The 16,691-nt window shown below is 33.9% G+C and overlaps 1 protein-coding gene across 1 annotated transcript in view; it reads left to right on the top strand.

Annotated features, from left to right (window-relative positions):
- ASCC3 (activating signal cointegrator 1 complex subunit 3) overlaps positions 1-16,691 on the top strand; it is a 338,572-nt gene that overhangs the window by 207,053 nt on the left and 114,828 nt on the right. Inside the window, exons 21-28 of the mRNA XM_028104151.2 lie at positions 3,048-3,273; positions 4,530-4,684; positions 7,813-7,911; positions 8,870-9,038; positions 12,182-12,402; positions 14,665-14,750; positions 16,146-16,312; positions 16,422-16,567. Coding sequence (XP_027959952.1) covers positions 3,048-3,273; positions 4,530-4,684; positions 7,813-7,911; positions 8,870-9,038; positions 12,182-12,402; positions 14,665-14,750; positions 16,146-16,312; positions 16,422-16,567 — 1,269 coding nt within the window. The remainder of the gene's footprint in view (positions 1-3,047; positions 3,274-4,529; positions 4,685-7,812; positions 7,912-8,869; positions 9,039-12,181; positions 12,403-14,664; positions 14,751-16,145; positions 16,313-16,421; positions 16,568-16,691) is intronic.

The following is a 16,691-nucleotide window of genomic DNA, read 5'->3' on the forward strand; positions in this document are numbered from 1 at the left end:
ATTACAGCTCATTAAATGTATGTTTTTTTAAATACTGTAGTATAAAATGTTGTAGTATTTATGTTTTTATATTCAAGCCCTTGTGTGAAGTAAAGCAGGTTATTTTTTGCAGTATTTGCCTTTCAAATGAGGCTTCCCTTCTAGACATGTTTAAAAAAAATACTTTTTACTTATCAAGAATACCTTTTTCAAGAGAGAGAGGCAAACCATGAAACAGACTCTTAACTACGGAGAACAAACTGATGGTTACCAGCGGGGAAGTGGGAGCAGGGACGGGTGAAATAGGTGATGGTAGTTAAGGAGGGCACCTGTTGTGATGAGCACCGGCTGATGTATGGAAGTGTGGAATCACTACATTGTACACATGAAACTAATATAACACTATATGTTAACTATACTGTAATTAAAAAGAAAAATAAAAAAGAATCCCTTTTTCATCATTTTTCATTGAGTAGTGCCTCCTCTAAGTTAAAGAGAAATAAAAGCTTAATCTTATTTTAAATACAGAAACTATTCTGCTATGTATCTTATGTTGGTAATTTTGTTCAAAGACTTTATATAGAAAAAGTATGTTTGTGTTAAATAAATTATTAACAGCCATGAATATTCAGAAGTGCTTTGAAATAACTGTAAACGTGAAATATTTGCAAACATGAACCAAGATATATTGGTAAACAATTTGAATGAATTCAGTAATTTAATCAAAGTAACCAAGGAACCAGGTGATGATTTCATATGCTATATAAACCAAATATGGATGTGGTAAAAAGAAATTTTGTTTGCGTATCTTGGAACCATGTATTTCCTGCCATAGAAAATTTATATGTAATTTTTAATCTCTAAACCCTGTGACTTCTATAGGAACCATTGTTTCTAACTTACCTGTTTTTCTGAAAAAATGATATTGTCATTTTACATTTTCTAATGATTTTATATTGAAATAGTTAATGACTTAACTAAAAGTTAAAGCTTTTCTGGGTTCTGGATGAATAATCTGGCCACATTTCTGTTTGATTCAAGATTATGAAGATATTATCAAAGACTGACACACAAATTGCTTTACAGTATAAGACAGGATTTCTTCATGATTGGTTCCCAAAAAGTCAGTCTCAAAAAATTAAGGTTATAATCAAAGCATCCTGGTTTTTCTTAAATAGCTATTGTGGGTCTATCATCCATGAGTGCATTAGATAAATTATTGTTGAGTTTATATTTTAAACGTAAGCCACCAACAGTTCCACAACCCTCTCAGCTCTATAAAATAGTCATCCCTTCTATATTTCTAAAACTTGATTCTCTCAACCCCTGAGATAAATCCTCAGTTCGAATAGTCTATGATTTTATAAAGAAGCCTCTATTTAGCTTCTCTAAACTGCGTATGTTAGAGATTTTGATCATTATTCCCCATTTATATCATTCCAGATTAAAATGCCTGCCTGTATCTCACGTGGGATTTCTCCTTCCATTTCTTTTAGCTTCTAGGGAACAACTGTAGGTTCTGACATAGAAAAATAACATAATTTCAAACACAGTTGGGAAAATTAGCCTAGCATCTTCTTACAAGAGCGGCTAAGAATGATGCCGGAAGAAGACCTATTTGGTAGATATAGTAATCAAAATGTTCATGGGGCGCCTGGGTGGCTCAGCCGTTAAGCATCTGCCTTTGGCTCAGGTTGTGATCCCAGGGTCCTGGGATCGAGCCCCACATCGGGCTCCCTGCTTGGCAAGAAGCCTGCTTCTCCCTCTCCCACTCCCCCTGCTTGTGTTCCCTCTCTTGCTGTGTCTCTCTCTGTCAAAAGATAAATAAAATCTTTAAAAAAAAAATGTTCATTTTATTCTCTGGGCCTAATAAGAGTCATCCTATAATTTTTACTGGGTATCAGAACTGTCCTCATACTTCTAAATACCATTTTTGTTCTTAAGTTTCTAATACTGTAAAAAAGTAGTCAAATTTGTCAGAAGACAAATACATATTTTATATAAAATAGAAAACCAAAGCCCTTAACTCTTAATGATCATTTTTACCTTGTAATTTCAAGCCAGATCACCTATTTGCTACTTAAAATCTTCCTTCTTTTTCATCTTTTTTATGATTTTGACCAGATTTTAATATTCCTCATTTTTAAATATAGATGTCGTTCAAGATTATGAGGTATCTCCCAAGTTCATGACTTTAAAAACAATCTTCAGTAAAATAACCTGCAAAGTTAGTGATAGAGGGAAGGAGACAAAACAAATGGAAACTAACTGTAGAGATGTTAAAAGGGCTTCAATCCTTGTAACTTTCTATATGTCTATTAATGAAGTTTTCCTGACCACCGAATTTAGAACCTTGGAGTTAAATTGGACTTGTTTAGACCTGGCTTTGAGTAGATACTCTGACACCAACTATCTGTGTGATCTTAGTCAAATTATTAACCTCACCAAGCTCTATTATTTTCATTATAAAATCATAATAGCAAGACCAATTGAATGCAGTTGCCATAATCATTAAAGGAGATAGCATACAGATTAAATGAGATAATAAAGCAGTTGAAGTGTTGCTTGGTTTGTAGGGAACCATTACTACAGGTAGCTGAACTCATCAGGATTTCCTTTATCACCCTTCTCACACTAATTTTTCTGTCTGACTGGATCCCAAAGTCCTCTTTATTTCTCTAGGTAGACTTTTAATCATTGTACTATATACCCAAGGGTATCCTCAGCTGTATCTTATATTCTAGATGGCCTCAACAACCTTTTAAGTCTTATGCATACCTTTTATCTCTTCCTCCTTCATTCCTGGTTAGGGGGCATAGGGTGGAGCCTCCTAAAAACCTGGATATGAGACTATCATCTGAGATTTAACAAGGTAACACCCACTTATGAAAGATGTGATTATTCTTATATAGAAATAATAAAGATAATTAGGGTTATATGAGACTAGATGTTGCCCACAATTAAAGGCTGCAACTTGGCATGCTTCTTTTAAAACTGAGTGTGAATGACAAATCTGACAAATTTAAAGTACAGTGTACCTAACCACCAACCCCCTTTTTATTCTTCAGAATGCAGCTAGGATTGTCCGTGCTCTTTTTGAAATTGCTCTGAGGAAACGTTGGCCTGCCATGACCTACAGGCTCCTGAATCTTAGTAAAGTCATTGACAAGAGGCTCTGGGGTTGGGCCAGCCCTTTGAGACAGTTTTCAGTCTTACCACCACACATTCTAACAAGATTAGAAGAAAAAAATCTTACTGTGGATAAGCTGAAAGACATGAGGAAAGATGAAATAGGTAAGAAGGAAGCAAAAATGTTTTAATCTGTTCTGTACAAGTAAAATATTTTATTAGATATCAAAGAAAACTATTGTGTATTTTCATATTACTCAAGATAAACTTTTTTACTGTTTTAAATCCAGTTGGTATCAGTACGTAAATAGCATTTGTTCTGCTTTTATCATATGATGATAAAATTATTCCTGCATACATTACTATGTACCTTAACATTTTATTGGACAAACTTAAAATATATTGATTACTTAATATTTCAGATTCAGAATAGGAATGACATTCTACATGAAGGGAGTCAGGCTAAAGAGAAGTAAGGGGGAGGATGACTGCTGACCAGAGGTCCCGTGCTGGAAAGAGGCTGATAGTTACTTCACTTGTACAGTAAGACTACTTTAAGACAGAGTGGTAGAAAGTATCAGTAAAAATAGAGGGAAATTGAGGATATTAACTAGAGACGTTAAAGTTACTTACATTGGGGTAACATATGTAAATATTTTATCAAAATAAGGAAAACCAGTTTCAAATTCTGGTGAATATAGAACATTTTGATTTGTTCATAAATGTACTTTAAAAAATTGTATTACAAAGAACCAAGATATATAAGAAGTATTGATACTAAATAAATATTATCTATTTCCACTTAATTGCTTGGACTCAAGTAGGAAAATGTTTATAGTCAGTCACATCTGTTCGTGACCCCCTCCCCACCCTGGCATTCCCATACGTAACTACTTCAAAATCTGATCATACATGAAAATAGGTATAAGTGGATAAGTTTGTGCTATGTTGACCATATTTTATATTTTAGCTTTATTTTTTTCTGGAAATGAGTTTGGATGGGTGATTTGTGTTTGATTACTAAAGCATTTCCCATCATGGTTACAGAGTTGAGAAATAGACTTTGTATAAATTAATGGCTATTTTCACAAAATACTAAATTTTTTAATGTGTCATGAGCTAACTAGGAGAAAAGTGGAACTGTTTATAGTAGTTTAAATACTGTCAAGTCTCAGTAATTTTAAGAACCGTATTAATAGCTGAAGAAACCTTGATACTGGTTTTCAGAGCTATGAATTGCTAATTCAAGTTAACTATTACAAAATATTCAAACATGCCAGGTCAAGAATGTCAACTATTCTACATAGCAAATCATAAAACAAGCAATAAAACCACCCTCTCTGAAATCCCATTTACAAGTCAGATTATGTTGCTTTTTTTCTGTCTGAACACATTTCTTCTGTGTGATGTTTTCCTTACAGGTCACATGCTTCATCATGTGAATATTGGACTCAAGGTCAAACAATGTGTTCATCAGATTCCTTCTGTTACAATGGAAGCATCCATTCAGCCCATCACACGGACTGTCCTCCGAGTAACGCTTAGTATCTGTCCTGATTTTACTTGGAATGATCAGGTAAAAGTAGAAAATATCTATATCAATGGTAAGCAAAAATGTCTGTACTGCAGGTTCAACTATACCTCCTTACATCTGTCCTTAAGGCATATAGAAAACTCTAAAAAGAATACATATTGAAGATTCATTTAAAGCATTGTAGTAATATTTACTATCATCCTCAAGAAAAACATGCTATAGTATATTAATATGGCAACCAATGAGACCTCTTTAGAACCTCTTAGGTATCCTGAAAGTTTAACATTGAACAAAATAGTTTAGTGGATTCACATACATAAAGACTGTGTAATTCTGTCTTCTTTAATTTTCTGTTATCTTCATTTTTGCCAGCTCTACTTACTCTGTCATTTTATCCTACTAAAAAGTCAAGATTCTTTGTGCTAAAAGAGCCCTTTTAAAATCCTAATATTTCTGGGCACCTGGGTGGCTCAATCGTTAAGCGTCTGCCTTTGGCTCAGGTCATGATCCTCCCAGGGTCCTGGGATCGAGTCCCACATCGGGCTCCCTGCTTGGAAGGAAGCCTGCTTCTCCCTCTCCTACTGCCCCTGCTTGTGTTCCTGCTTTCGCCATCTCTCTCTCTCTGTCAAATAAATAAATAAAATCTTAAAAAATAAAAAAAATAAAATCCTAATATTTCTCAAACTGTCAATCTTCTCTTTACCATTAGATGTGTAGAAAGAGTATTCTATATTTCCTCCTGGTCATCAGTTTCCTTCCTGCTGAGACTACTTTCTCGGTGATCACCAAAACCTAACTGGTTGCCATAATAAATGAGTTTTTCTCAGTTATTTTCTTTACTTCTCTGAACATTCAGCACTATACATTGTCCTTCTTGCAAATGGCTTTCCTTGGCACCCATCACATTCCTGTTTCTGTTTTTACCCTTTCTATTCTTCTTTCTAAATCTTAGGTGTTATGGTAACTATGTTTATAGTTAGTCACATCAATCTGTGACCCCGTCCCCACCATGGTATTCCCATACGTATTTCAGAATCTAATCATTTATGAAAATATGTACAAGTGGTGTTGAGTTTGTTAAGTTCTTTGTAGAGACCTGTACCTCTGAAACAAATAATACATTACATGTTAAAAAAAAAAAAAAAAAAAGATAGTAGGAAGGGAAAAATGAAGGGGGGAAAATCGGAGGGGGAGACGAACCATGAGAGTGTGTGGACTCTGAGAAACTGAGGGTTCTAGAGGGGAGGGGGGTGGGGGGATGGGTTAGCCTGGTGATGGGGATTAAAGAGGGCACGTTCTGCATGGAGCACTGGGTGTTAAACGCAAACAATGAATCGTGGAACACTACATCAAAAACTAATGATGTAATGTATGATGATTAACATAAGATAATAAAATAAAATAAAATAAATATGTACAAGTGGTTGACCATATTTTATAGTTTAGCTTTATTTTTTCATATATCATATATATGAAATCTTATATATGTATTTAATGTACACACACACACACACACACACATACACACAAGAAGATCTACTCTGGATCCTCTTATTCTGTCAACATTTTTTAAGATCTATCTTTGCAACAGTTACTGTGCAAAGACTACAGTAGAGAGTGATTGTAGATACAAAAGCAAGTAAGTACCAATCCTTTCTTTCAAGAAGCCAGTGGAGGAAGACAAGGAAATCCATAATTGTAGTAGCAATGCCTACTTTACATAGTTATTGTAAGGTTCTGATTAAGTATAAGTAAATATCTTTTACATTACCTGACATTATTAGTATATCTTTAATGTGAATTAATTTTATTCATCAACATGCTTAAAAATTATCCAACCATAGTCTTAAGTCTGCCACTGGTCTTAAACTGCCCTAACTGGTGATTCCTTCAGTTTTCTCATCTGTAAACATGCATAATAATAATAATTATCTTTCTCACAGAAATTCTGTGAGAGCTAAATGATATAAAATTATATTTAATATTTCTATAAACATAAGATTTTACATAAAATATAAAATTAGTTAAACCATATACTCATATTTCATTTTATATTTAATAGAGGGTTTTTGAAATGCATAAAAATTTTCCTTTTTTCACAGTTTTCTTCTATCAGTATCCATAAAAAAAATCTTCCACAGTTCGATTTAATTCATTAGTAGGATAGAGTACTTAATAGTTTGTGTAGTTAACTCTATCAGAATGCTGTTGGCTGCAAGAATAGAAAACCTGACTTATCTCAAAGTGACTTAGGCAAAAAAATATATTATCTTCCACAATAAAAGGTCCACCAATAGAACAGGCCCCAAAGGTGATTGAGTCTATTTAATGTTATCATTTAGAGCCCATCTTTTTGCTGTCCTAACACTCTTGGCTACTTTCCAAATGTTTTCTGTGCTTCCTTGTTCACATTTAACAGGGAAAGGTGAACACACCCCTACTTCATCAACCCAGAGCATGAACCATAAGACCTTTCCCTCATTCTAATCGGGCCAGTATTGGGCATGTGCCTATCCCTTACCAAAAGCTGTTTGTTATAAGGAGGATACTGTAAACTGATTGGCTTGGGCTAATCAAAATCATCCTGAGAGACGAGGTCACCTTCTCCTGAGTCACATAAGAGAGAGATGAACACTGAACAAGTCTGGGCTTTGTTAGAAAAAAGAAGAGGGAGAATGAGTACACAAAATATGGCATATCTATCAAGTGGAATAATATTTGTCAGTGAAAAAGAATGAAGTATTGTTACACGATACAACATGAATGAACCTTGAAAACATGGTAAATGAAAGAAGCCAGTCACAGAAGACCACATATGATATGATTCCGTTTATATGAAATGTCCAATATAGGCAAATATTTATAGAGATAAAGTAGATTGTGGTTGTCAAGCTTGGAGGTTGGGACAATGGGGGAAGATAAGTAATGACTGCAGATGGGTGCAAGGTTTCTTTTTGGGGATAATTCTAAAATTAGATTATGGAGATGGTTGTAAAAGCTTTGTAGAAACCATTGAACTGTGTATACCTTAAGTGAGTAGTCTTTTTTATGTAAACTATGTATCAATAAAGCTGTTAAAAAGAGATAGAATAGGTGCTGAATTTGCAAACAACAATATCCCTTACTTGAGTTAAAATATACTTAGTATTAGAATATTATTTTTCTTCTAGGTCCATGGGACAGTAGGAGAACCTTGGTGGATTTGGGTAGAAGATCCTACAAATGATCATATTTATCATTCAGAGTATTTTCTAGTTCTGAAAAAACAGGTAAATGTGGGTGTGTCCTTATTATGTTCCTATCGTAGAAAGAAGAAAATATAAACTAAATAATTTCTGTTTGTACCTATTTCTCTATAATTTCATAGTACCCTTAAAGCTTTATTTTTTTTAATGTTTCTTTTTGGTTTCAAAGGTAACAGGAATTGCATTTTATTGTATTCATATATTCAGTGTGATCTTAGTTTGAGAAATTGAATTGTAATCTTTATCGTGGTTTAAGGCATGACTTCCAGAGGAGTGAAATATGTCAAATGGATGGGATAGATAATGTAATGGATAAATAAGATTAAATAAATAAAAATTAATAACTTTAGGTGTTACAAAAAATACTACAGAGTATTGATTCACATTGTGAAAAGGGCATTTTTTTAAATTTTCCATAAATCCCAAAAGAAAGACTCAATTTGATACTAGCATATCTTTAACTGTGATGCTTCATCTATGATTTCTCTTTTTATCAAAGAGAAAGCAAGTTTTAGGCTGGGAACCCTGGGCAGACAGCAGTAGAATTTCACAGCAGTGTTTCTTATCATGATTACCTTCTATTTATGCTAAGTTCTGTTATTCCACTTAACATAGTGGTACAATTTAAAGAAAAATACTAAGTAAATAATTTGGTAAAAATCATGAAGCTAAGTAATTTAATGAATGAAATTTGGGAAATTCTGATAATGAGTCAAACTGGTAATCTATTAGTACATGATGATATACATAAGTAAATAATATAAATTGAATATAAATTTTATTTCTATAATATCAGGTATCCTCAGAAGGGAACCATGTGTAAATTTCTCAAATGCCTAAATATCTCAACTATTTAGAAACCCAAGATATTTTCTTATGTTTAGTACCTGTTGGTGTAGATAGCATTTTCTTAACAGTAGACTAAGAAGGCCTTTATGATATCAGAATATTCATATTCACTTGAGACTTTATTTCACATTAGGTCATTAGTAAAGAAGCTCAACTTCTGGTATTTACAATCCCTATTTTTGAGCCTTTGCCTTCCCAATACTACATCCGAGCAGTGTCTGATAGATGGTTAGGAGCTGAGGCTGTATGTATTATCAACTTTCAACATCTGATTCTACCAGAGAGACATCCTCCCCACACAGGTAACATATTGAATGGTAACTTGAATCATTGATATTGTTGTTTTCATTAAAGTTGCAAGTGTTTATGCTTTAAAGTTGTCTAAATCTGAATCGGAATTAAACTCATTTAGTCAAAATAGTTTGAAAAGAGACTTTCCAAAATCAAATCTATGTATACATTTGGTAGAGCTTAATGGTGGGCCTTAATTTTGTTTGAGTTCCAAAAACATTAAGCCTAGTTCAATTCCCATTGCTCTAACGAGGTGGAGACTCACTACTTCTGTATTATGTCCTCTTCTCTATTTTTTTAAAAGATTTTATTTATTTATTTGAGAGATAGATTGAGAGAACGAGTGGGAGGAGGAGCAGAGGGAGAAGCAGGCTCCCCGCTGAGCAGGGAGCCCAATGTGGGACTCGATCCCAGGACCCTGGGATCATGACCTGAGCCAAAGGCAGACACTTAACTGACCGAGCCACCCAAGCGCCCGCCTTCATCTCTATTTTATATACAGTCATTACAATGTCTCCATATCTCCTTCCTTTTCCATTGCAAGTATTATTTGTCATTTAATCTGTGCTCTTTGGGAAACTTTTGAGGTATCCTTTTTGTTTGCATTTATTGCTATTAAACTTATTTCTAGTGTGTTAAATGAATTAAGGGGAATTGTAGGTTCTTTTTTTTCCATATAGTATGCTTCTACACCAAAAGAAAAAAAAAGCTAATATTAAGGAGTCAGGTTATGATATCACTGCAGAATGGATTCACTATACCTCAAGTCATTCATCCTACAAACAAGATGTACCCTTTTTTTAAAAAAACAAAAAGATTTTATTTATTTATTTATGAGAGACAGAGAGAGAGAGGCAGAGGGAGAAGCAGGCTCCCAAGGAGCAGGGAGCCCAATGCAGGACTCGATCCCAGGACCCTGGGACCATGACCTGAGCCGAAGGCAGACACTTAACCATCTGAGCCACCCAGGCGCCCAAGATGTACTCTATATTAGTTCTCTTCCCCCACACTAATGTGATAAAAGGGAATATGGTAATCTGCAATATCATGTAACCGTTTTTCATTGTCAAAACTGAGAAAAATCCATTTTAGATTTTTGTAACATGAGGAAGTATCTTTATATTTTGATTTATTAAAGAAGGAGAATTTCATGAATGAAAGTTTATGTTGGTACTTTTAAGTGCCCTATATTCTATTTTAAAAATATCTTTATTAATTTAATGTATTAAGTGTATTTCTTGTTGAGAATTCATAATTGATGATTAATGATTTCAAGAGACCCTTAATTTAGAGAAAAATAAAGGTCATTTTTTCATATAATTCCTCTGAAGACAAACTATTTTCAAAATAAAAATATTATTCCTTACTACTTTAATGAATACGTTTTTTAACAGTCCTTTGGGAAATGAAAGCAGGCATTAATGTGATTTTAATCTTTGCCATTTTTTGTCAAATGTGTACCTTGTTTATTACCTTAGCATATTTTAAGAGAAATACTTTAGACTACTGCTTAAAACCACTTTGATATCTTGACAGAACTAAAAAGTTTGTCACCATAGAGAAATGAGATTGCAGTGTCTACTGATATACTCATTGAAGAGGACCTTTCTGTTTTTCTTCCATCAAATATGCCTATATATGATATCTAGAATTTCAAAATATGTAAAAATGTTTGATGCTTTAATTTTAAAATATACGCTACCATCATCACTACTAGATCTCTTTGAGTGCAGTACTTGATTTTAACATGCATTAACATTATATTTAAATATGCTCATTTAATCACTTCTCTGTTGAGTGGCCAAGCACATATCACCCTGTTTATATAATTAGTTGACTTCTGACTACACTTTAAAAAGCAGTAAATGCACCACTGTGACATCTCAGTTGTTATTAGAAATGCATGATGTAACCTCAATGATTCCCGGTTCTGTTTGGCTGAGTGTGGGTAAGGGTGTGTGTTTATGTGGGTGTGTGTAGGCACCCCGTTGAGCCTGAGTCAAACAAGAAAATTCTTCACATTTCACAGAAGTGAATCATCATAATTTAATATTGTCAGCATATTCCAAAATATTTATTTTTTAGTTCCTATTAAGAATATGTCTCTGCTTTGATTAGCATTGCAAGTTAAAACTTCCTCCCTTCTTGATTTTCAGTGCTTCAGAAAATTTAGGAGATTATAATCTGCTATAGAAAACTTACGCAGTCAGCTCTCAATTACCTATGTAATAGAGTAGAGCTGTGGGGCTAAGATAATATTTTAAAAATAGCTTTTTATCTTTAAGTACAATTTTTGAGAATTCTCTACATTTTCCATTTTGAAACTGTACTATGAAGATCTCACACAAATATAGACCACCATGCCCCTTACAGATTTTTTTTCTTCCTTATTCTAACTTCAGATGGGTAGAATTATCCTCCATGAAAGAATCCTGAGAGTAAAGTTAGTTGCCTTCCAGTTTTCTAACTGATACTTTTCTGGGTTATGGGAAAATACAGTGTCTGTCAAGTTCAGGAGTATATAACTTCATTTCTCTAAAGAATTTTAACTGTCTAATCTCCTAGACCTCTAGTTTATATAATGAGACACAACTAAATTTGTTTCTTTGTTTTCTCAGTGCAGTTCTTTTTTACCCATACATTCTCTGATTTGAAACTCCCACCTAAGTTTCTTCCTATAATTATTTTAAGTTTATTTTAGTTTATATTGACTAACCCAATAGCTCACTCAACCATTCTGGTTTGGTCAGTTTTCTAACAGATCAAAGGAGATTTATTATTGATAACCATTCTAGTACTGCAGTCTACAGATGGTTTTCCTTTTTCTACAGATTGGGGTAGATATAATTTTCTTCTACACCATGCATATTTTCATATACCAGTCATTCAAATTATTTTCCTGATTGGAAAAGAGCCATATAGTGATATTAGAGTTGGTATATGGGGAACTCTCCCAGAAAAGTGTCCAATATGTCAATATTACAAATGTGTGACAGGGAGAAAAAAAGATCTGTAACCAGTATATAAAAATTTATGTTAAGCCTTTTCCCCCTGCTCCAATGAATTAAGGATTGTTAATAATTTATTCCTGAGCGACAGTGTGTAGTATTGTGCATTTTTTACAGTTATGGCAGTACCTGTTTCATCTTTTCAGAATTACTGGATCTTCAGCCTTTACCAATCACAGCTTTGGGATGTGAAGCATATGAAGCGCTGTACAACTTTAGCCACTTTAACCCTGTGCAGACACAAATATTTCATACACTGTATCACACAGACTGTAATGTCCTACTTGGAGCACCTACTGGATCAGGAAAGACTGTTGCTGCCGAATTAGCCATTTTCAGAGTCTTCAACAAGTACCCTACTTCAAAGGTCTGTTTGAAGGAATCACATGCTTACATTAAATTAGAAAACGCAGTTCATAATCTGTAAACTAGCCAGTTCTAAACACAGCAGGACTCAAATGAGTAGATTTGGCACTCTCTTAGTGAATTTTCTGGTGGGACCAGATCAGTATTAGAATAACTGGCCAGAGGAAACAACAGATGTTGGAGAAGATGTGGAGAAAGGGAAACCTCTTACACTGTTGGTGGGAATGCAAGCTGGTACAGTCATTTGGAAAACAGTACGGAGGTTCCTCAAAAAGTTAAAAATAGAGCTGCCCTATGACCCAGCAATTGCACTACTGGGTATTTACCCCCAAAGATTCAGATGCAGTGAAAAGAAGGGGCACATGCACCCCGATGTTCATAGCAGCAATGTCCACAATAGCCAAACTGTGGAAGGAGCCGAGATGCCCTTCAGCAGATGAATGGATATATGTGGTCCATATATACAATGGACTATTATTCAGCCATCGGAAAGGATGAATACCCACTATTTGCATGGACATGGATGGAACTGGAGGGGATTATGCTAAGTGAAATAACTCAAGCAGAGAAAGACAATTATCATATGGTTTCACTTCTATGTGTAACATAAGGAATAGCATAGAGGACATTAGGAAAAGGAAGAGAAAATGAAAGGGGAGAAATCAGAGGGGGAGATGAACCATGAGAGACTGTGGACTCCAGGAAACAGGGTTTTAGAGGGGAGGGGGGTGGGGGAATGGGTTAGCCTGGTGTTGGGTATTAAGGAGGGCACATATTGCAAGGAACACTGGGTGTTAATAGGCAAACAATGAATCATGGAACACTACATCAAAAATTAATGAAGTACTGTATGGTGACTAACATAACATCATAAAAATTAATTAATTAAAATAAAATTTTGGTACATATCCTTCCAAAAACAACCAAAGAATAACTGGCCAGAGAAAATTTTATCTTAAACTTTCAAGTCCTCTAGTTAGGTTTTTAATGTACATGTCAGTTCCCACATGTCCTTTTCTAATTGTAAGATACCTAATTCATAGCCATATTTATAAGATAAATAATGACTTGTAATCAAATCCTTTTGCTATAAAAGAAATGCTAATACTTTAACAAATACAGTTTGATTATACACATGAAATACAGAGGCAGTTTTTATTCCACATTTCTGCAAATGGCCATGTTATTGATGGAAAATAACATGGTGAGTCAAATAAGTATTGATTTTATGCTTTCTTGAAATGTGAAGTACATACTCCTAGTTTAGAAGTATTATTTTTCAAGAAAGCTAATTCATACACTGTGATTGGAATTATATGGTATTTTCCTTATAATTTATTATTTTAAAAATGTTTCAACTTCTTTTTCAGTGATTTTCAATTAGTGGCTTTTCTTCCCTGCTTAACTTGAAGTTTTCCTACTTCTCAGTCTATTTTGTGGTAATCGATCCATTATAAGACATGTTAATACAACAGTAGAGCTCTACTCTAAATTTGAAACATTTTATAAAGGAAAGAATTTTTTTTTCACTAAACAATCTGTATATAAGTTTGGATTATTAAAGACTAATTGGTTGTTATAAAAAAGGTAGAATACCTAAAATGTGTGACTCTCATCTTCCATAAAATCTGCATTAAAATTTAAACAACCATATTTATCTCTCTTTAGAATTTCAAAAGTAGTAACTTTTTTCATGGAAGAGTTAAATTCAGATAATTCTTGATCATAATACCAGGAAAAACTTTCATTTTCATCAGAATATAAAATACCTAAAGGATGGGGCGCCTGGGTGGCTCAGTTGGTTAAGCGACTGCCTTCGGCTCAGGTCATGATCCTGGAGTCCCGGGATCGAGTCCCACATCGGGCTCCCTGCTCAGCAGGGAGTCTGCTTCTCCCTCTGACCCTCTTCCCTCTCGTGCTCTCTCTCATTCTCTCTCTCTCAAATAAATAAATAAAATCTTTAAAAAAAAAAATAAATAAATAAATAAATAAATAAATAAATAAAATACCTAAAGGAAATACCTTCAGTGTTTTTTTAATATTTAAAATTTTCTATGTCAAGATTTTTATGATGTATTATATTTTTATCCTACTTTGGATAAAGGTAGTTTGAGCAAATTAATGACTTTTCCCATTAATTTAAAATTTAAAAATAAAAGATACATTTTTAAACCACACTGTCATATGTAGATGGAGTTTATCTTTATTTGAAAATGATGTCACTATTTTCATGAGATCTTTTTACCCTCCCTTCCCCTTTCAGGCAGTATATATTGCACCCTTAAAAGCCCTGGTACGTGAAAGAATGGATGATTGGAAAGTTAGAATAGAAGAAAAACTTGGCAAAAAGTAAGTTCTTGCTTTTTCAGAAGATATGCTTTGAATAATCTAAAAAGACCAACAAATAAAAGATTTGCATAAACGTGTTGAATGCTTTAACAGTGATTTTCATAGACTTTTATTTAAAGGTACTGTAATTAGTGTTAAAATGTTATCAATATTCCCACTGTTTTAATATTGAAAAATGAAAGTCCTTAAATTATTTAATATGAATACTTCTATTTGGGAAGATAATTTTCTCAAAATTTTTAAATTCTAAAAAAAAGAAAAGTAAGTTTTATCTCTTAGTTTTTCTTTCATATCATTCAGAGTAACTCCCAGAAAGGGCGTTTTGCATGTAAACAATTTACAGAAAAATAGAAATCCATTTAAAGAACCTGACTTTTAAAGAAGTATTTTAGTATTGCCCAAGGTTATTCATTGTGGCATTGTTTTTAATAGCAAGATTGCTGGTAACCTGAGTGCCCAATAGAACATGACTAAATAAATTGTGGTACATTTACACAATGCAAAATATTCTATCATTCTATAAAGAATGAACTTTTTATATACTGAAGGAATGATCTCCAGAGATACTATAGAAAATGTTTTTAAGTAAAGCATCCTATCATTTTTTTTAAAATGGTAAAGAATATAAATATGTGGTTGCTTTAGAACAAGAACCAGGTGATTGGAAGATAGACACGTTACAGAGACTGTTCACCACACTTGAATATAGTACATATTCAAAATAATAAAATGTAAAAATAAAAAATGAATAAAAATAAGCAAAAGCTTTGGGAACACTACACTTGGGGGAACTAATCTTGCCTCTTTTTGTTTTTTGAGGATTAAGACAGATGGAAAAATTATTTAGGGGTTACCTGAAATTTAGAGTTGGCCTCCAGACCCTCCTCCTCTCTATAAAACTGGGGTCTTCTTAGAATGAGGTAGCACATATGTGCCTCAGCGTATGTTGTTTATGTCCTATTATGTTTCAATTTGCCTATAATATCTACAGAAAAAATGAAGCTTACACATAATTATATTCTTTATGAATGCCTCTTTTTGTCTTAATAAGTTAACACTATCCTGTATTAGAAAGGTGTTTATTCCAACCTATGGAGAAGGAAGTATGAGTTCAACTCTATAAAAACACATAGGTCAGAGACTTTGTAAACATAATCACAGCAAAGTTTGACACCTTCGCATATCCGCATAAAAGTTAGATTATCAGTGATTTGAATTTATACATTCTTTTAGAATTCTTAAGAAACGTATTTTGGACTCGACTCACAGAAACTTTCAGAAATCAAAGGGAGAGAAAGTAGGGTTAAGCATTATAAAATTTTATTTTGAAAGGTATTTTTGCCTTTCCAAGATCATGTGTTATCTGAGAAAGGAGTTGTTTTTCTTCCTTTCCAGAGTTATTGAACTAACCGGGGATGTGACTCCCGATATGAAATCCATTGCTAAGGCTGACCTTATCGTCACCACACCAGAGAAGTGGGATGGAGTCAGTAGAAGCTGGCAGAATAGGAACTATGTGAAGCAAGTCACTATTCTCATCATCGATGAGATCCATCTGCTCGGTGGGTACCATGCTATGTGATACCAGTTTACACATTTTGACTCTGATATGTGCAGCAGCTGGTATCAGGACCTGTTAAGTGATTAACATGTATTATTCCAATTTCCTAGGGGAGGAAAGAGGCCCTGTTCTAGAAGTCATTGTATCTCGAACAAATTTCATCTCCTCGCACACAGAAAAGCCCGTGAGAATAGTTGGACTATCTACCGCGTTAGCTAATGCCAGAGACCTTGCTGACTGGCTCAATATTCATCAGGTACGTGGAAGATTGATGAATAAGCATTTAATACTATGGCTTAGGTGGCTGTATTAAAGAGGCACTATAACATTATAAACTTAAATATAAAAACTGGGGGGCGCCTGGGTGGCTCATTCGGTTA

This window comes from Eumetopias jubatus, unplaced genomic scaffold, assembly GCF_037043125.1.
Source record: "Eumetopias jubatus isolate StellerSeaLion01/CBP00866 unplaced genomic scaffold, mEumJub1_p1.0 scaffold_6, whole genome shotgun sequence".
Classification (NCBI taxonomy): domain Eukaryota; kingdom Metazoa; phylum Chordata; class Mammalia; order Carnivora; family Otariidae; genus Eumetopias; species Eumetopias jubatus.